We start from the raw sequence: 26,872 nt of genomic DNA on the forward strand, positions 1-26,872 counted from the left end.
ACAAGGAATAATGGTCTCAAGTTGCAGTGGGGGAGGTTTAGGTTGGATATTAGGAAAAACTTTTTCACTAGGAGGGCGGTGAAGCACTGGAATGTGTTACCTAGGGTGATGGTGGAATCTCCTACCTTAGAGGTTTTTAAGGTCAGACTTGACAAAGCCCTGTTTGGGATGATTTAGTTGGGAATTGGTCCTGTTTTGAGCAGGGGATTGGACTAGATGACAACCTGAGGTCCCTTCCAATCCTGATATTCTATGATTCTATGCCAAATTCAGGAGCCAATATAAGTAGATGTAAGTTGTACTTTTTTCCAGCCCCTTCTGTGAGAGTTATCAACTAGCCTCTCATCCACTTCTAGTTGGATACGTAGGCCAAATGTAGAAGTGATTTGTAAGATGGTAAACAGTAGATTCCACTTAATGGCAATTCTGATGTTAGCAACTTCTAGTTAATGCATCTCAGTAAAGTGTTGCCAAATCCATTCTCATTAACATCAGTATTCATGGGATTTGGATACTGGCAATGGCATGCCACTTATTAGCACCCCTCTCCACATCCCTTATTTTAAAGAAAGGCCCCACACCACAGGCAGATTTGCAAGGCTGCAGCCAGGAAAGGATGTGGTGGGACAGGCCTTCCCTGCTTGCAATTCCCCAAACCTGCCTGCTGCCAGTGCTCAGCTCATCCCAGTTCTTCCTTCTGAGGCTGCGGCCCAGCAAACCTCCCTGCACAGGCAATAAGGGGCTATGGATAGGCGGGGAGGTTGTGGGCAAAGCAGTAACAGGGAGGGGAGCTGCATCCCGGACGTCAGCATGATAGAGTACCTCTCCCTGTGCCTTGCCAGGGGACTGCATACCAGGAAGAAAGCATTGGGATGTGCTGATCCCTGACTCATGGAGAGTGTACGGAGAGGTATGGTGCAGCCTCATGAGCCCCTCAGCTCCCCATAGAAAGTCCCAGACTGAAGCTGCCCTGCCAGAGTCAAGTTTGCATGGCTACATCCAGAAAAGGCATGTCCCAACGCTTTCTACCCTGGCTGCTGCCTTGCAAATCTGCCTTCTGCTTATTAGCAACTCTCTGATAATTGGCTGCCAGCAAAAAGTTGCTGGCAGTCAAAGAGTTGCTAATAAGCGCAATCTACCATGCCACTTAAGCAAACAACTCCTTACACCCTCCTATTTTACCAGCTACACCCCTCTTTTCTGGGCTTTCCACACTAGTTATTGTATACCAACTCTGATTTCCTTAAATTGAGTGGGCCAAGATTCAGAAGTATAGGGTAAAAGCACACAAAAGACCAGATTTCACAGGGGGAGACCAGATTTCACAGTCCATGATGCATTTTTCATGGCTGTAAATTTGGAAGGGCCCCAGACACAGGTAAAGCAGTATAAATTACATGATGGTAAGCTGATGAGAGTTTAGATGAGTGAGTTGAGTAAGCTGAAGTAACTCGTACACTGAGAGGGCTAGAAGGGAATGTAAGTTAAGGCACTCTCCCTTTCCTTATGTATGTTTATCTTTTAGTGACAGCCGTGTTAGTCTGTATCAGCAAAAACAACGAGGAGACTTTGTGGTACTTTGGGTATATCTAAACTACCCACCGGATTGGCAGGTAGTGATCGATTTATCGTGTCTAGTGTAGATGTGATAAATCGATCCCCAATTGCTCTGCTGTCAAATTCTGTACTCCACCGTGGCGAGAGGCAGAAGCAGAGTCAACGGGGGAGCGACAGCAGTCAACCCCAAGCTGTGAGAATGCGACGTAAGTCAACCTAAGATACGTCAACTTCAGCTATGTAGAACAAATTTATTGGATATAGGCTTTCGTGGGCTATAACCCACTTCATCAGATGCATGGAGTGAAAAATACAGCAGGTAGGTATAAATATATACAGCACATGAAAAAATGGAAGTTGCCTTACCAAGTGGGGGGGGGGTCAGTGCTAATGAGGCCAATTCAATCAGGGTGAATATGGCCCATTCCAGATTGACAGAGCCAGAAGGGTACCCAGAAGTCACCTACTACAGGACAGGCCCAACAAAGAAAGTAACAAAACATCACTAGCCATCACCAAAGCCCTCAACTAAAACCTCTCCAGCGCATCATCACTGATCTACAACCTATCATGCAAGATGATCCCTCACTCTCACAGATCTTAGGAGCCAGGCCAGTCCTCGCGTACAGACAGACCTCCAAATACTCACCAGCAACTACACCCCACACCCCTGCAACAAACCCCATTGCTAACTCTGTCTGCACATCTATTCAAGGGACATCATCATAGGACCTAACTACATCAGCCACACCATCAGGGGCTCATTTACTTTCATATCTATCAATGTGATATATGCCATCCTGTGCCAGCAATGCCCCTCTGCCATGTACATTGGCCAAATCGGACAGTCTCTACACAAAAGAATAAATGGACACAAATCAGACATCAAGAATTATAACATTCAAAAACCAGTAGGAGAGCAATTCAATCTCCTTGGACACTCAATAAAAGACTTAAAAGTGGCCATTCTTCAAATGAAAAAACTTCAAAACCAGACTTCAACGAGAAACTGCAGAACTGGAATTAATTTGCAAACTTGACACCATCAAATTAGGCCTGAATAAAGACCGGGAGTGGCTGGGTCATTACAAAAAGTAATTTTCCCTCTGTTGATACTCAGATCTTCTTGTCAACTGTTGGGAATGGGCCACATCCACCTTGACTGAATTGGCCTTGTTAGCACTGACCCCCCACTTGGTAAGGCAACTCCCATCTTTTCATGTGTTATATAGTTATACCTGCTTACTGTATTTTTCACTCTATGCATCTGATTAAGTTGGTTATAGCCCACGAAGCTTATGCCCAAATAAATCTGTTAGTCTCTAAGGTGCCATAAGGATTCCTTGTTATCTTTTAGTGTAATCCTTCCCATTTCACTGGAATTTGTAAAGATCTGTCCTAGTATTTAGCCAATTTCCCCAGGTTTATTTTTGTGATGTCTAACATATTCTTCCTAGCCGTGCTTCACTTACAATTTATGAAAACAAAAATGTAAGATTGACAATTTCTTCTGTACTTCACCTCCCCACCGCAAAAAGAACCACCATCCTCCCTACTTTAACCAGTTCCTTCTGGGAAAGCCTGAGCAAACAGATGGGCTTTGCAGAATGACCTAAAGTCAAACTAAAGCTGTCAGACCAATAAAGAGAGGGAATTTAACTCTAGTCTCAACATGCCACTGAAAAGATTATGCCTCCAGAGTCCCTGTTTGAATCTGAGACATGTCAGCTCATGACCCTCATCAGAATTTCAACTGTCAGGGGAGTGCTGAGGAGACATGCAGTCTTTAATTGTTTGAGTCTTGGCCATCTTAAGGTGTCAAGATCAACACCTTGAATTGAAACGAGAAATGAAATGCTAGTGTTATCTTTGGAATACAGATACACAACTATACTACATTCTGCATTAGATGAAGTATGAATGTTCAAGGAAGCCTTAAGAAGAGAATGAGCAGAAGACCAGTTGTCCAAAGCCACTCTCTGATTCCCTCAAAGAAAATAAATTGAATCACCGCAGAGTAAGTCTATCAATCACTGCCAAAAAAGGAGCTATATCAACATCATAGATACTGTAGCAAAGGCAGCTGATGGATCTGATACACACACACTTTTTCTAGATAGCTGAAGTGATTTTTCCTAGATCTTGGGGATCCCTCAAAACATAACAGTTCTCTACAAAAAGGTGGTACTAAAATTGGCATTAGGAGTTCTAGGGTTGAGTCCATCAATGACTCCTTACCAAATATGCTCAGTTACAAGTAAAAAAATGTGGCTTATTAACTCTCAGCCTTACAACAATCTGGTATCTGAAAGTCAAGCTGTGTTAGCTGGCTCATGAACCACAAGCAATAAGATTCTGCAAGTCAGGCCTGGTCTACACTGGGGAGTGGGGGTGTTTCTGTAGTTTCCACATTGGAGTGTTGCTCTTTTAAGATTTCTGAAAACATGCTCCACACCTCATCTCTCTCAGATTTTGGAAGGCACTTCAGATTCTTAAACCTTGGGTAAAGTGCTGTAGCTATCTTTAGTAATCTCACATTTGGTACCATCTTTGCATTTTGTCAGATCTGCAGTAAAATTGTTCTTAAATTGAACAATAAGTGCTGGGTCGTCATCCGAGACTGCCATAAGACATAATAAATGGCAGAATGCAGGTAAAACAGAGCAGGAGAAATACAATTCTCCCCCAAGGAGTTCAGTCACCAATTTAATTAGTGCATTATTTATTTTAAGAGCGTCATCGGCATGGAAGTATGTCCTCTGGAATGGCGGTGGAAGCATGAAAGGGCATACGAATGTTTAGCATACCTGGCATGGAAATGCCTAGCAATCCCAGCTACAACACTATCATGTGAACACCTATTCTCATTTTCAGGTGACATTGTAAATAAGAAGTGGACAACATTATCTCCCGTACATGTAAACAAACTTTTTTTGTCTTAGTGACTGGCTGAACAAGAAGTAGGACTGAGTGAGGACTTACAGGCTCTAAAGTTTTACATTGCTTTGTTTTTGAGTGCACTTATGTAACAAAAAAAAAAATGTACATTTGTAAGTTCAACTTTCAAGATAAAGAGATTGCACTACAGTACTTGTATGAGGTGAACTGAAAAATACTGTTTCTCTCGTTTAACATTTTTACAGTGCAACTATCTGTAATCAAAAATAATATAAAATGACCACTTTGTATTCTGTGTTGTAAATTGAAATCAAATATTTGAAAATGTAGAAAAACATCCAAAATATTTATTAACTTTCAACTGGTAGTCTATTGTTTAACAGTGTGATTAAAACTGAGATGAATCCCAATTTTTTTAAGTTAATCACTTGAGTTAACAGTGATTAATCGACAGCCCTAGTAGAAATGTATGACACTAAAGTAAACAAGCCCTTGTGTATAGTAGAGGAGCTGATCTGTCAAGTCAGAAGTGCCATTTTTAACTAGTAACTTTTCAGTGTAGAACTACAATTTGAGGCACTGAACACAGCAACCAGGTCACCATCCATTACTTCCCTTCCCCCAAGAGTAAACCTGTAAGGAAATGCCATGAATCACTTTTATATCTAGTCCCTAAATAAGGCCTGTTGCTGTTCTTCAATTATTAACTATTTGCATAGAAATAGCACCTAGGACCTCAGTTAGGGCTTCTTTCAGCTAGATGCTGTACATGCAAAAAGCCAATCCCTGCTCCAAAGAGCTTACCATCTAAGAAAAAGGCAAGAGACAGACGCTGCACTCAGAATCTGAATGCCTTACCTGCACTGCCACATTCTGCTTTCCTGCCTCCTGCATCTTCTCCAAGCTGCATTTCTTGGTTTCATTCTTTCTCTTGTTGTCTTTCTTTCCATCATTTTTAGTAGCTGTTATTCCTTTGCTATAGTCCCTTCTTTCCCTACCCACATCTTTAGGTGGATAGATTCGCCCCTGCTCTCTGTTTACCTCTCGTGGTTTAATGTTCTCTTTGAATGTGACCATTGGTTTCTCCCCAGTGTCACAGTTGCTAAGATTTCTGCCAGTGGACAGAACTGATTTGAGTCCTGGGCTCCCATCTGTAGACAGTGGCTCTGCAATGGATGTTTCTTGTAGGACGAGACTCTCTTTGGCTTCACTAGGATCCTCTAGTAACAACTCTGGGATTTCTGTCAAAAACAACAGTTTTCCTACTTCGTTTTCACACTGAAACAGTCTAAAAAAAAGAAAAAAAGGTACTGAATAGCATGTAGTAGTCGTTTTAATCATGTAACCCATCTTCCCAGGCTATAATAATGGCATGACATACACAACGAGCAAGGAGCCAGCACATGAACCCCCCAGCCTCAGTACTAACTTTATAACACAAAATACATTATGCCTTCCGGGCCAATGGCACTCTTCAATATGCACACCCACCCACCTTTACCCAGTCTCTACCGCTTCACATACTATTGCCAGTATTGTTATTTAATTGTACCACTGCAGTACTCAGAGGTCCCATTGTACTAGATGCTTTACTACCATGTAGGAAGATAGACAACCCCTGCCCCAAACAGGTAAATCTAAAAAACTGTGTATTCTCCACTGATTACAAGTTTCACGAATGCCTATTATCAGCACCATGCATTCGTGCAGTGTTTTTTGGTCACTACCACAGTACAGAACATTTACTGGGAGAGAAATACAGCAGTGCACAGGCAATCCAGGAAGTTTTTGGAGATCGCTGAGGACAACTTCCTGGTACAAATGCTGGGGGAACCAACGAGGGGCCTTGCGCCTCTCGACCTCCTGCTCACAAACAGAGAAGAGTTGATCGGGGAAGTAAGGGTGAACGGCAACCTGGGCAGCAGTGATCATGACATGGTAGAGTTCAACCTGGTAAGAGGAGGAGAGAGCAGCGCAACCTGATTTGAAAGGATTTCAGTCTCATTAGAGAAATATGGAGGATTCTGGGAGCTGAACTGAGGGATGGGTGTCAGGAGAGCTGGAGTTTTTTAAAAGAACTGTAAGAGCACAGAAATACCTACGATGTTCAGAAGAACAGCAAGCGTAGAAGTGCCCAGCAATGGCTTAGCGGGAACTCGTGGTAGCTGAAGACAGAGGAGCTTACAAAAATGGAAGCGTGGACGATGCTGGGGAGGCATATAAGATTGATTGTCGGGCCTGCAGTGTAGATAGAAGCAAAGGGCTTTGAGTTTGCAAAATAGCAAGGATGTGAAGGATAATGGAAGGGGTATTTACAAGTATGTAAGCACAGGAGGATAGGAGGGGTGTAGTCCTTATCATGAGCGGTATCTAGTGGTGGAAGATATGGAAAAGGCTGAAGTACTCAATTCTTCTCATTAGTCTTTACGGCGGATCAATCCAGGTACTACACTGGGGACGCGAGAGGAGAGGAGGAGAGCGACCCACTGTGACAGAGGTAGGTTAGGGATCTTAAGTTAGTACGTGCACAAGTCTATGGACGACGAATGCATCGGGTGCTGAGGGAGTTAGTGATGTGTTGCAGAGCCGTGAACCATTTTTGAAAATTCTGGGAACAGGAGAGGTCCAGACTGGAGAAGAACTATAGTACTATCTTAAAGGGAAAGAGATCAGGAACTAAGACAATCAGTCTCAATCCGCGAAAATCATGGAGCAGGTGCTAAGAATCTCTGACACTTAGAGAACAAGAGTACAAAGCAGTCCCAGCATGGATTCCAAGGTAATCATGCCTGACAACCTGATTGCTCTTGAGAGATATGGACTTGTGGATGGGCAAAGCTGTGATGTGTATACTTGACTTTTAAGGCTTTGACACGTTCCCAACAGTTCTCATCAGCAACTAAGGAAGTATGGTTGGAGGAATGGACTGTGAAGTGGATAGAAAATGGTAATCAACGGGCTCGCGGGTAGTTCAATGGACATCTCTAGTTGGCAACGTAAGTGTGTGCCCCAGGGTCTGTCTTAGGCGCCGTCTATTCAATGTCTTATATGATCTATGATGGATAGCTTGCACATTAGTAAATTTGCAGATACACCAAGTGGGGGTGTGGACGCTGGGCAGGGATGGATTCAGAGGCTTAGACAAATTGGAGAAGTGCGGCACAAGAAACCTCAAGAAGTTCACAAGGACAAGTGCAAGTCCTGCACTTAGGACAGAAAAACCCATGCCTCTACAGGCTGGGCTGTTTGGCTAAAGTGCGTGTGAAGAAAGATCTTGGTTGGAGATGGAAGTTGAACATGAGCTCAGTGCTTGCAGCAAAAAGCTAATAGCAATGGCTGTATTAGTAGAGTGTTGCGACGATAAGGGATGTGTTTTCCTCTATTCGCATGTGAGGCCGATCTGGATATGTGTCGTTTTTGACGTACACTCAAAAGGACGTGGAACAATGAGGAGAGTACAGCGGGCAACAACATTAGAGACTAGAGCACATGATTCTGAAGAGAATGAAGAGGGCTTTTTAGCTGCAGAAGAGAAATAAGGGGATTGATAGACACCTGCAACTGAAGGAGTCTCAGAGGAGGAGTAGGCTGTTCTTTCAGTGGTACGGAGGACAGAAAGAGCAATGTTTGAAGTGGCAGTTGCGGGGTCGAGGCTGGATATTAGAAAATTTCTGATAGGAGAGCGGTGAAGTATTGGAATGGGTCTAGGGGGTGTGTAATCTCATTTAGAGCTATTTAAGTCTGGCTAGGACCGCACCTGGCTGGGATTATTTAGGGAAAATGGTCCTGCCTTTAGCAGGCGGTTGGACTAGATGACCTCATGAGGTCCCTTCCAACCTTTTGATTGTATGATTCTATAAACATGTAGTATTCTACAATACACTATGGCAACATACCAACATTTCCACTCAAAATGGTTAAATCTCTGGCACCTGTCAATACGACTACGCTTTACAGCAAGAACAATATACAACAGGAGCGAGAGAGAGCACCAGCAGCTGCATAGATACCTTGGCTGGTTGTCAGCAATCCATTTTCCTGTGAAGATCAGTCGTTGCTGCCGTACCCGTCGCTGCTGCCCTTCTTTGTCTCCTGTAATCCCCTGGTGGCCTTTGGAGAAATCCAAGTTCCTAATGTTGACGTAAACAAAGAATGGAAAATAAAATTAATCTCAGTTACCTCTTGTGCCGTAAAGGCAAACGGAGGCTTTCAAAAAGGACGATGAACTGTACAGAAAGCTATTGCAGGTTTCATTTTCAGCAGGGTTTAATAACCTAAATACAATTATAGATATCTGAATTGGATTTTCAGTTGTATTACTTTAATAAAGAAGGTCTACATTAAGCAAGGAAGTTAGAGACGTCAAGTCCTTTATGACATGACAAAAGAGGGCATGATATTAGGAAAAACCCTCATATTAATTAAGACCACAAGCATAAAGGTTAACAGTAAGCAATTGGATTTAATAATTTTTCATAAGGTGTTTAATTTGTTTAAACCAACATTTTCCCCTCACTAGCCATCTCCTCCTGGCTCCTGTAGTGAAGTCATAATGCTATTAGTACTCTGATACTATGGAAATTATGCATATGTCAGGCATAGGAGAACTACTTTGCTACACGATCAAACTGAAGAACACGTTAGGCTCAGAGGGAGAAAATCCCACCACTTCAACAGCAGCAAAGGAAACAAAAGGGCCAAGTAGTTTTTTCATATAAATATATTCTTTTCCCAATTTCTCAGTGTGAGTTCTCCTTTAAGATCATCACTGTTTCCAAAGCTGGATTGAAGGCTATTGAAGGAAAAATGCAAGAAGGAAAATTTAAACATTAAAACCAGAAAAAAAGAACCCCATCCATGTTACATGTTTTTATATACAAATGTGTTAAAAAAAAAAACAAAAACCAACACCTTTCCCTTCCTCCAAAACTTTACTCATGTCTAATACTGGACATGGACTCCAGTTCATCATGAAACTAGAGAGATTGAAGTTCTGCACGCAGACCACTTTTTACTTATTAAAATAGTTTGTAAGGAGATCTACATTCATATGTACTTGCTGTGAAAAAAGGGTTAGTGCAGAATGTCAGTATCTCCCAACCACAAAGTCTTCATCTCAGTACTTCACCACCAGTATGGGTAAAGCATCTTTCAGCTGCCACTCACCTGAATGAGGGTCTCAGAGCCAAGAATCCCTGCAACTCAAATTCCTCTGGAAGTGGGGTAGCTGGTGAACAATCAGACAGGAAAGAATATCAGTAAACAAAGCCTGAAATATGCTGCACCAGTAAGGTTATGGATATCCAGTCACCACATACAGTACAGCTCACACTCCTAGATAAATTCTGTACTGCTCATGCTGTGGGATCTACAGGCAGTGAAGGATAGATAAAATGAAATACAATATGCTCAGCACAGAAAAGAGCAGTTTGTAAAATATTCACAATCTAAGTGTACTAATACTGGAAGGTGCTTTATTCTACTTTCATATCCAATCATGATACCCCAACACCAATGATGCTAGAGACACTTCCTCCCCCACCCCCACCTCCCTTTCACACAACACAGTCTAAGGGCATCCTTACCATTAGTGCTGGAAAGATCTTCCTCGTGGGGCTGGAAGCTGTTTAGCAGAGAAATCAGCCATGGCCAAATGCTAGAAATCAAAATAACATAGTTTCCACTTGTCATGGTATGTCTGAACTGGAATTCTACTGATTGTACCAATTAAATATGGAGACCTATGACAGAGTTGAAAACCAACTCAGTGTTATCCATTTTTGGAAGCAGTTGGGCTATCAAGATTTTTCCAACCCTCCCTTACTGCAAAATTCTTTCAAAAGGCAGTATAAGATAACTAGAGAACCCAGTTTCTTGTCTCCAAATTCTGGAAGTATGGCAAGTGCATGTACCAGCTAGAGAGAAACAAACCACAGGTGTCACTTGATTTTAAAGTGTTAAACTAGGGGAAATGAGTTCACAGCATTTGTTTGTAGTTCGTACTTTCCAGTTCAAAGCTGACTCTTTTCAAGAGAACGTATCTGAAAATCAGTTCAAAGACAAAATGCTTCTGTAAGATATAGTTAGGGTTGGGCAGACCCATTACTTCTAAAAACCTTAACAGAATATTGTAGTTCTAGAAGTAGATGCTGGAACACCAGGAAGTCCTAAGTTCAGGTTGGACTTAAGTTGAACACTGAACTAACTTCACTCTACATGCATACCCTGCTAAAGCTGGTGCAATGACTGAAAATACTTTGCATAGACAACACTCTGTTTCAGTTTCAAATCTGAGGCCTACTCTATGGAGCATGTATAAGATGAGGCAATTGTTTGAGAATGAAATAAAGTCCTCTGATTTTACAACAGAGGGGGAAACAGTGGATATCTATGGATAGTCAGGTCTTTTTAATAAATGTGTAGTGAGGTACACAAGTGTGGGCATATGGGTGCCATGGCTACAGTGAGATGGAAGGACTGGACTGATTCAGCACTCTGTGGTATCTCTTTATTCTCTGGGGCCCTAACTGTTTTTGCAGATATTTTTTTAAAGTAAGTGAAAGCATAAGTTGGCAAATAATCTTTCATATGTGAAGCTGTGTCTGCAGACAGTCTGAAAATAGCTTGACTAGAGATGTGAAATACTCCATTACCTCAATAGCGCGTTAACATTTAATTGCCATCAACAGGCTTAAAAATCAACTACTGATAACCATTTTGCTACTTGTTTTGCAAGCACATGGTACTCTGGGATTGCTAGATGAGCCTGAATGGAGCACAGTACTATTACACTCCCCAACCCTCCAAATCTGACTCATAGTGAGATATAAAAATACACAGTAGTGGTGGAAATGGAAGAATGTGGAGAAAAGTTCTGATGAGTAAGACACAGGCATATACCAGGAGGATGAATTCTAGTTGGGTCTGTGGCTAAACCGATGACTTCTATGTAGCAAATATAGTCTGCATGTGTGCTAGTGTATGGCTGCTTTTGTAGAGCATAGGGCACGGGTGGCCAAACTTACTGACTCTCTGAGCCATATACGACAATCTTCAGAAGTTTGAGAGCCATGGCACACCTAGACGGGGCTTGGTGCTTCAACCCTGCTCCTGCTGAAGCCCTGAGCCCCAGGAGGTGCACTCTGTGGGGCTGAAACCCTGAGACCCCTCTCCTCACTGGACAGAAGCCTCTACCCTACCACCCTGCTGCAAGGCAGACGGCCTAAGCTGCTCCCCCAGAGACTGGTAGGTGGAGAACTGGGGGGAATGGAGCTCCACGAGCCGCCCCTTACTGGTAAAAGAGCCGACTGTGGGTCACAAGCCACAGTTTGGCCACTCCTGGCATAGGGCTTGTAAGAATGTATGAAATTTTATAACATTCTAGTAAGTTTAGCACATTAAAATACAGGGTAAGGATTTGCCAAGGTTTGTGAATTTCCTCAGTCTAATTTTAAAATACTGATTGGGAAAATTCTCTATATTATTTTCTTCCAGCTACACTGTCCTATAGTTATAGGAGTGAAGCAAGAGTGATGTATTTAAATTCAGTGAAACAATACAGGTTGAAATGAAGACCAGATAAATCAAGAATTACTCAGAGAAGCCTAACCTCCTTTAACCAGAATGGTGCAGGTAAAGGAGCTTACAAAACACCATTAGCTGTACTGACAGAGCCTACAGCCACCTTGAACTTGAGCAGATTGGTTAACAGAGCTGCAAGCTTTGTTTTCACAGAAGAATTTAGTGACTCCAGCAGTTACTTGCGGAGACTTAAAAAACCTGAATAGCCTGTAAAACACATCCTGCAGCATGGACTCCTGCAGTAGCCATATTGGAAATAACCTGCATTCTGATCCCATCTCATGTTTCACAATCCACCTCTCACCCCTACAACTGAGCTCAAGGAATTCTTAAAACTCTGTCTCTGCAAGCATGGCTCTGGCCTGGAGACTCCTTCCAGTTCTATGGCTCCTCTCATAGACAAACACTTGCAAACTGAGCTACAGAACAGGAGTTAGTATCTTTTCACTTCCAGTGTTAACTACCAAGTACAGTGTGCACCAAATGTGCAAGGGGCTGGCACCAGTAAAAGAAAGACAAGTTACATGTCAGATGAAGGAGAAAGTATTTCCTACTATATTCTAGGCAGTTTCACCAAACAACCCCCAAGTTTTATTGCCTCAAGGTAGTGAGGCGAGGAGCAGAGATTAAAGAACACTAGTCCATTTTGAATTCTGATTGTGCCTAATTTGTCAGTATCCCACAGGACTTAAACTTTACAAGTGTACCAGTAATATTTATATTGCAGTTCACTTGCCTCCTGTGACAGACCCCCTCATCTCCCTTTCCCTCTGGCAGTCAATGCCTGGGATTAACATTGATATCCTGTAGTAACTGGCATCAGTTCAGTGAAAGCAATAGGCATTCTATGTCAAAGGTATGCCCAGAGCTCTCAGAATGAATCTGGCCTTTTTCAGTAAATCTGTCATTATCTAACACATGATTGAAACACAAACATGTATCCTAAAGGTAGGTCGGTGACCTTTCCCGAATGGCTACTGAGATTGGTGGATGTAAAAATGTTGATTTTGTAAGTCCATCAAATCCTCTTAGATCTAAACTAAGTAACAAACCCTCATTCTGTTTGTCTGGTAGGGCGTGAGGGGGACAGAGGTGGAGTGTAGCAGGGCGGACCCCTGCTCTTGCCCTAAAGGGATTAAAAACAGCCCTGGGAAGGGGCTGTGGCTGGAGAAAGCAGCCTTTAGGCTGAAGCAAGAAGCCTAGGCTAATTGGGGAAAGTAGGCTCAGCTGTGGCCATGTTCCAATCAGGCCCAGCTGACCCCTATAAGAGGCTGTGAGCCAGAAGCCAAGACAGTCTCTCTCTAGCTATAGAGGGAAATGGGCCTGGCTGCAGGGAGCTGGATATAAGGTACCTGAGTGAAGAAGGGCTGGGGAAAGGCAGAGGAGCTGGGGAGCTCTCGCCTGGAAAGCCCCAGGCTGCAGCCTAGCATTGGGCTAATAGGTACTGGGGGTTGCGGAGGACAGCCCAGGGATAGGCCAAGGCAGCAGGTCCAAACCCTCCTTGCCAGTGATAAGTAGGCTGATACTGCAGTCTGCTTCAGGGCGTGGGGCTAGACAATGACTGGCAGTAGCCATATACTGAGGCAAGATGGGGATAGAGGGTGGGGGTTCCCTGGGGAGGGGAGACCCTGAGAGAAAGGGGTTACTGCCAGGGGGCAGCAACCCATGTAAAAGGGCACCGGGTCCAGGGAGGGACACGGGGCCCAGAGGACAGGTGGATCACCAGCCTGCAGAGGGCGCTCCAGAGCTGAATCGAGCTAATTCCCGGAAGTCACCAGCAGGAGGTGCCGCAGGGGTGAGTCCGCTCGTCTATATGGAGTATAAATATCATCAGTGTAGTTCTCATCCATGATATTTGCCATACTTTCAACATGCCTTTTGAAATAAATTAATAAAATCTTTACTAACTGTAGATCTCTGCTTTAGCTATTTTGGAGTCTGGTATGTGAGTAAAATGTTAAAAAACAAAACAAACTTAGGAGGCCTACTTAAAATAGTTTCCAAAGTGCACTGGCTGCTGTCTTCAGGCAACAGATAGAGGTGGCCAGGAACCAGATTGTGAAAAACCACACACTAGAATTGATATATTTTATGAATATTTCTTTTCCCATCTGGGACTAAAGATTTCTGCCTTGGGGTAAAATGGTTTCAGCAGAAGAAAAATCTGTATCAGCCATTTAAGGTAAGATCAATTATCTACAAGAAAAAGAACATAAACCTTAAGGGTTGGGAACTTGTGTATTTCTGCATTTTTCAGAGAACAGAAAATTCTAAATCTGCATGTTAAAGTACAAGGATTATTTCCCCACTGAGTCCAAGAATAAGTACAGTTAAGACCGATGGAGATGTTTTCAAATAAATAGGACAGGGATACTTGCAGCCTTACTATATAATAGGAAGGCCTCAGAAGTTGAGTAGGACAATGGTTCTCAAACTTTTTCATTTGTGGACCCCTTTGAACATTTCTAATGGAAGTGCGGACCCCTTTAGAAATCTATTGTCTGTATATACAGTTGAATTCTGTTCAGTCAGTTTTCAGTGCAAGTCTTTCATGGACCCATTAGACATAATCCGCAGACCACAGGTTAAGAACCACTGCACTAGAGTGTTACAGAGATGGAGGGACACAACATATTTCAGGAGAACCAATGAAAGGGAAAAAAGGCAAAAAATTTTTATCCTAAAGGAAGCTTTTTGTTCTTAGCAGTACTGTGAGAAAAACTTTAAAGACATGGTCAGCTTGAATTTTTTAAAATTGACAAATTTATTAAAATCCTAGGATACAGGACTTTAACAGAATGTCTATTTAATTCTTTTAAAAATATTGTGAGTTTGTTCCCTGTTTATGAGTTTTCAGCAAAGAGACACTGACTACAAAGAGCTGTCAAATGCACAACTTGAACTAGAGAGAAAAAATAAAGTTATTTCACCAAGTTTTCAGATACCTTAATCTTAGCTGTTGCTTGCAACTACTGAAAGTATAACAATCAGACTGGTATGATCAAGTTGATGTTGCCCCTTCACTACGAGAATAGGAGCATGTAGACAAATTGAGCGAAAGTGAGGGATTTTTAAGTAGGGCTCTGTGTCCTACCTTTTCACAGTAGAATTCAGGGCTTCTTATTTTGAGGGAAAAAAGGAATAGTACACGTTCATCTGTTCTGACAGAAGGAGGGAAAAAGATCAAGCCTGATGGATGAAGGAGGTATCCAAACAGGGAAAAATTTTTTACTATCAAAGATCATTTTGAAAGAATGAATTACTTACCTTACAGTAAGTATGGTTGTTAGAGATAGGTTGTCAAAATGGATTCTACTCCTGGTGCTCATGTGCACGATTGGACTCTTTTGGCCAGCAGTGTTTGTTTGGGCTGTGCTTGTCCCCTACATGCTCATATACCTTCACCCAAAGGCATAAACAGCAGAGAAGACCCAAGTGTCCCTGAGTTCCTTCACCAGTTCAGAGCCATAGAGGAGTAGGACTCCATAGTAGTGGGGAAGGAGTGCAGGTCATGGAATCTAGGTGGACAATACATCTCGAGGAGCTCATGTAAGTTACTGTAATGGAAGTAACCATTCTCTCTCTCTTCTTTGAGTGACCGTCCACATGAATTCTACTCTAGGTGACAGAGAGCAGTTGTCTGTTAGCTTGGATGTGGGTACTAGGAGTCCTACTTGAACAATGAATGGAGAACAGCCCTAAAATAAGCAGCATCTGATCTGGAAGCCTCTACCAAAGAATAATGTCTTGTAAATGAGTGAACCATGCATGCAGACCACCATACAAACTTCAGACACAGGAACAGTTAGCAGAGGATACCTGATGTCTAGCAGAATGAGCTCTAATGCAGCTAGGTGGATCTAACTCACTCATAATATGTTCTTATACAGTTGAAGATGAGCTAACGATCTCAGAGGATAGTGCCTAACCCTTCACTCATTTTCTCTACAAAGGCCACAGTTTAGGTATGTCCTAAAATATTTTTGTCCTGTTGATGTATTAAAGAGATTGTAAGACTACCTTAAGTGTATGAAATTTAGTTTCCCCTGAGACTGAGTGAGGCTTGCGGAAGAAAACAAAGATGAATAAATTTATACACAAACATTTTAAAACAAATTTGGGCAAGAACTTGGGATGAGACCTGAGAGTGACCCTTTCCTTATGAAACACAGTGTAAGGACGCCCTGTCCTGAGGGCCTGAATCTCTACTACCCTTCAAACAGACGTAATGGCTACTAGAAAGGCAGTCTTCATAGCTAGGTGGCAGAGGGAAGAGATTACTAAGCACTCAAAGGAGGAGATCCATCAACCTTTTAATGTTATAGAGGTCCTAAAAAGGAGAGACTATGTTGCACAGGACAGACAAAGTGATTTGGGGCTCCACAGAGAGGTTCCAGAGCTGAATACTGGAACTCCTTGACCCATGCAGGGGCTATCACAATTGAGCCAACATCTTGCCTCTGTTTTCTCAGGTCCTTCAAGGATATTAGGGGAAAGCACACATTAGTCTCAGTATCCGGGGATGAGAGGGGAATCGGACAGAGCCCAGAATAGAGCAGAACACTTGGCATTTCTTTTCTGACCTGTGGCAAATAGGTCAATTGATGAGTATCTCCACTTGCAAAAAAGTGCTCTGAAACACTGGGTCCTTGACTGACCACTTCTGATGGTCTGAGAACTGCCTGCTGAGGTGATCTTCTAGCAAGTTCTGAATGCTTGGATGATGCAGGGCCAGTGACATCAGTGGGTAAGGAATAGAGCTGAATGCTCTCTTGTGCAGATGACCTAACTCCTCCTTTACTGCTGACATAATGTATAACTGCGGTAGTGTGTGTTAGCACTTGGATTGTGAATCCCAGGAGTCGAGGCAAAAATGCTTTGCATGCCAAGCAAATGGCTATGAGTTCCAGAACATTTATGTGCAGACAAACTTCTTGAGAGGACCACAGGCCTGGTGTTTGACGGTGACTTACATGAACCCTCCACATCCCTCAATGGAGCCATCTGTCCCCAGAGTCTTGGTAGGTAGAGGTGCAGCAAAGAGTACTTCCTTGTACACCTGAAGTGGGTCCTTCCACTAGTTTAATGAGGATAGGACTTCTTGTGGGACCATGATCATCAGATCTATGAGGTGTCTGCTGAATGTGGATTTTTCTTTAGTGTGGCAAAAAACTTTAAGGTTATTTGAACTGCACTGGCCACCTGCTGTGCTGAACGTCCTCAGATCAACCCTTCAACGAGATATGAATAAACTCCTCCCTTGTTTCTGTAAATAAGCTGCTATGACTTATGACAGGTACTTAGTGAACACCCTCAATGCGGAGAAAGACTAAAGGACAGAACCTTGGTAATGAGATGTTCCTACTAGGAATCTGAGGGATTTCCTGTGAGCCAGGTGTATATTGTTGAGACACCAAAAATCTAGAATAGGCTGCCGACCCTCTTTCTTTAGAAAGAATAAATGAGAATTAAAAACCCCAGCTGCCCCTGAATTCTAAATCTCCCCCTGCATCTTGGAGCAGTGGAAGAATCCATCCTCTTGCTTCAAGAATATCTTGAGAGGAGTTCCTGAAAGAGGACAGGGAAGTTGAGTGGGGAGTAGGAAGAAAATGGAATTGTATGCCATACCAGTTGCTGACAATCTCTCATACCCCAATGTGTCCAGCAGGGCTATGACTGATAAGCATTTGGATACTGAATACGTGGACACAGGAGAATACCAGGGACCTACACACTCCCGTGCTCAAAGAGAAATCTTTGGAGTCCATCCCTAAGTCCCATTGTAGCTGGGTAGGGGAAGTACACCATATTGATGTCTCAACTGCTGTATGCAGTACCATGATTTAGGTGGCCAAAAGTCTAGTTTGTACTGCTGAGGGGAATCCAGTACCATCCCAGCAAGGGTAATTCAGTATCAGGTCCACAGACAGGTCACTCACAGTGCCAAAAAGACCACAGGTTTCAGAGTGGTAGCCGTGTTACTCTGTATCATCAAAAACAATGAGGAGTCATGGTGGCACTTTACAGACTAACAAATTTATTTGGGCATAAGCTTTTGTGGGCTAGAACCCACTTCATCAGATGCATGAAGTGGAAAAATACAGGAGCCTGTATAAATACATGAAAGGATGGGGGTTGTTTTACCAAGTGTGACACCAGTCTAACGAGATAAATCAATTAACAGCAGGATACCAAGTGAGGAAAAATAACTTTTGAAGTGGTAAGAGAGTGGCCCATTACAGACAGTTGACAGGAAGGTGTGAGTAACAGTAGGGAAAAATTAATATTGGGGAAATTAAGTTTAGGTTTTGTAATGATCCAACCACTCCCAGTCTTGATTCAGACCTAATTTGGTGGTATCCAGTTTGCAAATTAATTCCAGTTCTGCAGCTTCACATTGGAGTCTGGTTTTAAAGTTTTTCTGTTGAAGAATTGCCACTTTTAGGTCTGTTACTGAGTGACCAGAGAGATTGAAGTGTTGTTCTACTGGTTTTTGAATGTTATGATTCCTGATGTCAGATCTGTGTCTATTTATTCTTTTGCGTAGAGACTGTCCGGTTTGGCCAATGTACATAGCAGAGGGGCATTGCTGGCACATGATGGCATATATCACATTGGCAGATATGCAGGTGAACGAGCCTCAGATGGTGTGGCTGATATGGTTAGGCCCTATGATGGTATCCCTTGAATAGATATGTGGACAGAGTTGGCACCAAGGTTTGGTTCCTGGGTTGTGTTTTTGTTGTGTGGTGTATAGTTGCTGGTGAGTATTTGCTTCAGGTTGAGGGGCTTTCTGAGCATGTGCAGGGTACAGAGAGTGAAGAAGAGTCTGTATGACAGGAAAGGCAGACGCTTTTTTCACAGTCAGTAACAAGATTCCAGAGGAATCCATCTTGGGCTATTTGGATGCCACTGGTTGTGGCACTTGAAACAAGTTAGACACATGTTGACTCGTGTCTTAATTCTGAGGATGTCTAGTCTTGTCTCTGGAGTGTCAAGCTCCTTCCTACCTGTGCCTGAAGAAGTCAACAATTGGACTGAAGCTGACAACTAGTGCCTTAGATATCTCAGCCTTGGAGCTCAGGATGAAATCCCAGCTGGCATAGGCATCAGCTGAGAGAGATTGGAGAAAGACTGAGCCTTAGCCACATCCTTCTCTGAGTCTGAGGAAGCTTTCACTGAAGTACCCCAGAAGAAGGAACTAAGAAGGCACCCCTAACCTTCTGAGTCTGCCTGGAACAAGAGCAGCAAATAAGCAATGGTCAGGGATATGACATTTGCCTAAACAAAATAGCCACTTAGACTGTTGAATGGAACAGCAGCACCACAGAGTGCCATTCCTAAAGCCCAGAGATTTAACATCTACCACAATAGCTCGAGTCTCCATAAAAATGAAAAGGAAGAGGAGGCGGCTCCAAGCCTATTATCTATGAAAAATTAGTAAAAGAAAATAGTAAAAAAAAAAAAAAACCAACACCTTAAAACCAACAGGCAATCTAAAAGTTGGCAACCTGACAACTGTATTACCTAAACACTCCCTGCAACTGAACTGAAGAGAAGCAGGTAGACTGAAAGGATTCCATCTCTCTGCCGAGGGTGGTAAAAAAGAACTTGTGTAGGTATTGGGGGTTAGGTGGAGATAGAAAGAACCTGCAAGTTGTAGAAACGGATGGCCAGAAGAATCTGATCTCAGGTGCATGGGGTTCATCTGCAGTAAGAGAGGAATCCATGTGGACAACACATCAATGAAGAACTTAATATCTGTCAAATTTACTTAATTTTAACTCAAGTTTTTTCATAAAAACCCTTAAAATTACACTTGTAGCCTATAAAAGGAAACTGAACATATGATGGAACAACTTGAAAAACTGTTGAATTCAGATTTCCTTTTCATTATCCTGAGCCTGGTTTGGCTAAATGAAGCACGGAGTGATGTCTTTATCTTTTGAAATAGGAAGATTATGGAAAGATAAAAATTTCCCTAAGCTTTTTTCTTTAAATCTTGAGTGACTGTTGGAGATAACAGTACATAACACTTTAAGGGCAGATTTCAAAGCACTTTGCAGTGGTGAATAAGTACTATAACCCCTATTTGACAATCAGGAAACTGAGGTGTAGAGAGAGGTTAAGTGACTTGTCCAAGGCCACACAATTAGGGGCTGAGCAAGGAACAGATTCTTTATCTCTAGACTCCCAATTCTATGCTATACTCACTGCTTTTGTAGGGCTCTGTCCATTGTGGCCACTTACTCCCCCAGATGACAGCAGTTTCTCTGTATTAAGGTATACAATACTCTATTCTTACTCAGAAGATTAACATTTATTCAGGCAGTGCCAATCAATCCAGTCACTGTACTTCACCTTGGTTTTTTTAAAGATATCCCAAGAAAAGTATTTACACACTGTGACAGACCCAAACCAGTGGGGTACAGGAGTCTGATAGAGGGCAAATATACTGGTCACTGGGCGAGTAGTTCCCTGAGTGACCAGAGCAGGGGCTGCACTAGAGTAATCAGGAACCTGCTAGAACCAATTAAGGCTGATTAGAACACCTGCAGCCAATCAAGGCAGGCTAATCAGGGGACTTTGGTTTAAAAAGGATCTCACTCCAGTCAGGCAGGGGGGGGGAGCCAGAGGAGAGGAAGGTGTGCTGCTGGAGGACTAAGGAGTACAAGCGTTATCAGACACCAGGAGGAAGGTCCTGTGGTGAGGACAAAGAAGGTGGTTGGAGGCGGCCATGGGGAAGTAGCCCAGGGAGTTGTAGCTGTCATAAGAGGCACTATAGACAGCTGCAATCCACAGGGCCCTGGGCTGGAACCCGGAGTAGGGGGCGGGCCCGGGTTCCCCCCAAACCTCCCAACTCCTGATCGGACACAGGAGGAATTGATCCAGACTGTGGAAGATCACTGAGGTGAGAAACTCTGCCAATAAGCGCAGGACCCACAAAGGCAGAGGAGGAACTTTGTCACAACACGTACGTCAATAATAGCCACTTTGGCTCTATGATGTTTTTTTAACACCTAACAAAACTAAACAATTGCTGTAGTTATAGAATAGATTAGGCAGCACCACAAAAAGCCTATAATTATGGTACTACAAGCATAGAGTAGAGCAACACCATGAGATGCTCTCGGTGCTGACTTTCAGTACAAAATTGAAGACTGAGAGAATCCTGGATTCTAGCAACATCCAAGCCTCAATGTATGACTATGGGAAAATCATTTTACAGCCATCTGCCTCAGTATATCTAACTGAGCGAGTACAAAAAACCAACGCAGATTACTGGGTGAGGTTGTTTGGCTTATGCTATACAGGAGTCAGACTAGAAGTTTCAAATGGTCCCTTCTAGCCTTAACTTATGAAACCCTATGAATAAAATCTAAACAATGGTTATATATTTGCAAATACTGTATATAGTTTAACACCCAGAACTCTCACTTTTCTTTACAAAAATTCTGTACTTTTAAAAACCTCAGTGTCTGTAAATGAACAGTTAAGGGACCCAGTCTATTTCTTCACTACTATTAATCCTCCTTTAGTCACTATCACCTTACACATAAGAATGGCTGTACTGGATCAGACCAAAGGTCCATTTAGCCCAGTATCCTGTCTACAGACAGTGGCCAATGCCAGGTGCCCCAGAGGGAGTGAACCCAACAGATAGTGATCAAGTGCCATCCATCTCCTGCCATCCATCTCCACCCTCTGACAAACAGAGTCTAGGGACACCCTGCCTTACCCCTCCTGACTAATATCCATTAATAGATTTAACCTCCATGAATTGATCTAGTTCTCTTAAGTGCTGTTATAGTCCTAGCCTTCACAACCTCCTCAGGCAAGGAGTTCCACAAGTTGACTGTGCGCTGTGTGAAGAACTTCCTTTTATTTGTTTTAAACCTGCTGCCCATTAATTTCATTTAGTGGCCCCTAGTTCTTGTATTATGGGAACAAGTAAATAACTTTTCCTTGTTTACTTTCTCTACATCACTCATGATTTTATATACCTCTATCATACCCCCCCTTAGGGCAACCCTAGTTTATCTTTATATTATTCGGGAAACAAAGGTAAATAACTTTTTCCTGAGTATTTCACTTATCTCCACAATCACTCCATTCGAAATTATAATAACTCATATCATATTAGCCCCCAAACTTAGTCTCGCTCTGTTCAAAGCTGAACAAGAATCCTGAGCCCCTCTGCTAATCTTCTCCTCATTATGGAGGACTTCTCATTCCTATAACCCTCCCCTCATCTTAGTATAGCCCTTCTCTTCTGGAACCCTATTTCTAAATGCCCAATGGGTTATCTTCTTTTGAGATGAGGAGCACACCACATTCTGGATGCATGTATTATCAAGATGTGGGCGATACCATGGATTTATATAAGTGCAATAAGATGATTCTCCATCTTATTTTCTATCCCCTTTTTAATTATTCCTAACATCTTGTTTGCTTTTTGACCAGATTCCACCACTGCACACTGTGTGGACCGTCATCAGAGAAGCCATCATGATGACTCCAAATCTTTTTCCTGGACTCGTTGTAGCTAAATTAGCCCCCATCATATGGTACTGTATAGTTGGGGTTTATTTACTTCCAATGATGTGCATTACTTACATTTATCCACATTGAAAATTTCATTTGCCATTTGTGTTGCACCAATCACTTAGTTTTTGCCGAGATCTTTTTTTGAAAGTTCTTTCACAGTCCTGCTTTTGGCCTTAACTATCTTGCAGCAGTTTAGTATCATCTGCAAACTTTGCACCTCACTTTTTATCTATCTCCTTTCTCCAGATCATTTATGAAATAAGTTGAATAGGATTGGTCCTAGGACTGAACCCTTGGGGAAACACCACTTAGTTACCCAGTCTCCATTCTGAGAAATTTACCATATTTATTCCTATCCCTTTGTTCCCTGTCTTTTTAACCAGTTCTCAATCCATGAAAGGAGACCTTCCCTCTTATCCATGACAAACTTAATTTACGTAAGAGCTTTTTGGTGAGGGACCTTGTCAAAGGCTTTTCTGGAAATCTAAGTACTACACTATGTCCACTGGATCCCCCATTGTCCACATGTTTGTTGACCCCTTCAAAGAACTCTAAAGATTATCTAAGACACGATGCGATCCCTTTACAGAAACCATGTTGACTATTGGCCCAACAATTTATGTTCTTCTATGTGTCTGACAATTTATTTCTTTATTATTGTTTCAAACTAATTTGCCTGGTACTAGACGTTATGACTTACTGGTCTGTAATTGCGCTATGGATCAACTCTAGAGCCACCTTTTAAATATTGGTATACATTAGCTATCTTCCAGTCACCCAGGATACATTGAAGCTGATTTAAAAGGTAGGGTTTACAAAACCATAGTTAATAGTTCCTCACACTTTCAAATTTGAGTGCTTTCAGAACTCTTCGGTGAATGCCATCTGGTCCTGGTGACTTGTTACTGTTAAGTTTATCAATTAATTCCAAAATCTTCCTTCTAATTGTACATCCTCAATCTCTGTGACAGTTCCTTCAGATTTGTCACCTACAAAAGGACGGCCCTCAGGTTTTGGGAATCTCCCTAACATCCTCAGCCATGAAGACTGAAGCAAGAATTTATTTAGTTTCTCTGCAATGACTTTATCGTCTTTAAGTGCGCTTTTTTATGTATCGATGGATTGGATCCCAGGGCCCCACTGGTTGTTTAGCAGCTATCCTGCTTCTGAATGTACTTAAAGAAAACATTTTTGTTATTACCTTTTGGAGTTTTTGCTAAGCCGTGTCTTCAAAACTCCTCTTTGGCTTTACACTCTTATTACATTGGGGTTGCACTTTAATTTTAGACCAATGTTTCCTTTCATTTACCCTTACTAGGTTTTGACTTCCACTTTTTAAAGCAGATGCCTTTTTATCTCTCACTGCTTCTTTTACACAGGATTGTTAAGCCATGGTGGCTATTTTTTAGTTCTTTACTGTGTTTTAATTTGGAGTATAACATTTAAGTTGGGCCTCTACCCTATGGTGTCTTTGAAAAGCGTCCATGCAGCTTAGCAGGGATTTTCACTTTTAGTCACTGTACCTTTTAATTTCTGTTTAACTAATCCTTAACTCATTTTTGCATAGTTTAACTAATCCTCTCATTTTTGCATAGTTCCCCTTTCTGAAATTCAATACCACAGTATTGGGCTGCTGAGGTGTTCTTCACACCACAGGGATGTTAAACGTTATTATATTATGGTCACTATTTCCAAGCGGTCCTGTTATAGTTACCTCTTAGACAAGCTCCTCTCAGGACTAAATTGAGAGTTGCCTCTCCCCTTGTGGGTTCCTGTACCAGCTGCTCCAAGAGCAGTCATTTAAAGTATCAAGAAATTTTGTCTCTGCATTTCATCCTGAGGTGACATGTTCCCAGTCAGTATCGAGATAATTGAAATCCCCCACTATTGAGTTCTTAATTTTGATAACCTCTCTAATTTCCCTTAGCATTTCATCCTCACTATCACTGTCCTGGTCAGGTGGTTGATAACAGATCCCTAATGTTATATTCTTATTAGAGCATGAAATTACTATCCATAGAGATTCTATGAAACATGTGGATTCACTTAAGATTTTTACTTCATTTGATTCTACATTTTCTTTCACATATATTGCCACTCCCCCCCGCCACGACCTGTTCTGTCCTTCCGATACATTTTGTACCCCGGAATGATTGTGTCCCATTGATTGTCCTCAGTCCACCAGGTTTCTGTGATGCCTATTATATCAATATCCTCCTTTATCACGAGGCACTCTAGTTCATTCATCTTATTATTTAGACTTCTAGCATTTATATATAAGCATTTTAAAAAATTGTCACTGTTTATTTGTCTGCCCTTCTCTGATGTGTCTGATTCTTTTTTATGTGAATGTTTCTCATCTGATCGGGCCCCTAGATTATCTTCTTCCATCCTCTCCTCCTGACTAAAACCTAGAGAATCTCTATCATTAGACTCTCCTCTAAGAGAAGTCTCTGTCTGATCCACGTGCTCCTCTGCAGCAGTCGGCGTTCCCCCATCTCTTAGTTTAAAAACTGCTCTGCAACCTTTTTAGTCTCAAGCGCCAGCAGCCTGGTTCCACTTTGGTTTAGGTGGAGCCCATCTCTCCTGTATAGGCTCCCCCATCCCAAAAGTTTCTCCAGTTCCTAAGGAATCTAAACCCCTCCTCTCTACATCATCGTCTCATCCACGCATTGGGACTCTGAAGCTCTGCCTGCCTACCTCGCCCTGCGCGTGGAACTGGGAGCATTTCTGAGAGTGCCACCAGAGAGGTCCTGGATTTCAGTCTCTTCCCTAGCAGCCTAAATTTGGCCTCCAGGACGTCTCTCCTACTCTTCCCTGTCACTGGTACTTGCATGTACCACGACCACTGGCTCCTCCCCAGCACTACACATAAGTCTATCTAGATGCCTTGAGAGAACCGCAACCTTCACACCAGGCAGGCAAGTCACCATACGGTTCTCCTGGTCATCACAAACCCAGCTACGCAACTGACTGAAAGTTAAAAGAGAAAAGAAAAAATTGTATCAAGAGAAGACTCACTACTGTCTTTCATCAACTACTGGCTCCTGGAAGACACTGGGTCTAAGTTTCAGCCAGTCCATCGAGACCTTTACAGCAGGAAGCGGGTATGCACCCCAAGACTCCTCCTGGAAGTCATTCTGCAGTGGACACTTGCACAGGACTCCAAGAAAGGAAACTGAAAGGACAACATACAGGAATCCATAACAACTTTTAAAACTGAGCAACAATTTAATTAAGAAGTGTTAAACCATAAATCACTATTTTGAAAGGCTATTTATTTAGAACAAACCACCCTAGTGATTTGAGTTTAAAAATTCCACTGGTAGATCATATCTTATTTTCAATGTACTATTTCTTACCACAAAGTTCATCCATTAGCTTTTTTAATTGTTTTTCCTAAAAAGGCTCTGTTTACAACTGAAGAGAGGTGGTAGATTCAGTAGGACAAATAGGTAAGTATCTCCTTACAAGTGAATCAATGGAAAAAACAGACAACTGAAGGGGGGGGGGGGGGGGAACACAATCCATTTTAAATGTATACTATAAGGAAGCAAAGAACAAAACAAAAAATTATTTGGAGTCTCAGTACTTACTGAAGAGGGCAAGTAGCTGTGTCCAGGAAAGCTGCTCATCCTGGCTGTAACTATGCTGTTCAGTTTCATTGCTAAAATCTCGCAGATGATGCAGTTGAAACAGGTTGATGACAGTAATATGAACTAACTGCTGAGAGTTGAAGGCTTTTTGGAATAACAACCTCTGTAACAAAAATATATACAAGTGTGTGTACTGGAACCCAGAAAGAAAGCATTTGAAAGGGTTAGTTAACTGACTGACATTTCAAACTTGTGGTTACTATTGTACTGCATTAGCAATGGTTCAACCATTGCAGAGAAGGCACTCATCCTAAATGTTTTTCAAGTGCTATTAGATAATCCCTAATAGCGAATTACCCCTCCAACACAAACATACACTTAAGACAGCACAGGAAGGGGCTCAGTTAAGTCTGACAGACTCTGCTAGACCTCTGTATCTGTACACATAAGATGGAAGGTACTGTGGGGGACTGGCCCACTCCATGTAGTTTAAATGTAACATGCAAAAGAGATTACACTAAAATGTGTGACTACGCAAACTGCACATAAACATATCAGCTAATCTTTTTCCCTTTCAAAAAATGAAACAGAAGCAAATGTAGTGTCATGATTAAGATTTTTACAGATAAATCAGGAAATTCAACCATGATGTATGGTTATGCATGATAAGTGTTTCCATATTTAATCCCATG

At 42.2% G+C, this 26,872-nt stretch overlaps 1 protein-coding gene across 7 annotated transcripts in view; it reads right to left on the bottom strand.

Annotated features, from left to right (window-relative positions):
* The window catches only part of SMG7 (SMG7 nonsense mediated mRNA decay factor), a 103,313-nt gene that overhangs the window by 25,196 nt on the left and 51,245 nt on the right, over positions 1-26,872 (bottom strand). For all 7 annotated transcript variants that reach the window (XM_032772948.2, XM_032772952.2, XM_032772949.2 and 4 more), the window contains 6 exons: positions 26,181-26,343; positions 25,606-25,762; positions 10,041-10,111; positions 9,622-9,682; positions 8,466-8,585; positions 5,314-5,743 (listed from right to left, as the gene is read on the bottom strand). In XM_032772948.2, coding sequence (XP_032628839.1) covers positions 5,314-5,743; positions 8,466-8,585; positions 9,622-9,682; positions 10,041-10,111; positions 25,606-25,762; positions 26,181-26,343 — 1,002 coding nt within the window. The remainder of the gene's footprint in view (positions 1-5,313; positions 5,744-8,465; positions 8,586-9,621; positions 9,683-10,040; positions 10,112-25,605; positions 25,763-26,180; positions 26,344-26,872) is intronic.

Source organism: Chelonoidis abingdonii, chromosome 7 (assembly GCF_003597395.2).
Source record: "Chelonoidis abingdonii isolate Lonesome George chromosome 7, CheloAbing_2.0, whole genome shotgun sequence".
Classification (NCBI taxonomy): domain Eukaryota; kingdom Metazoa; phylum Chordata; order Testudines; family Testudinidae; genus Chelonoidis; species Chelonoidis abingdonii.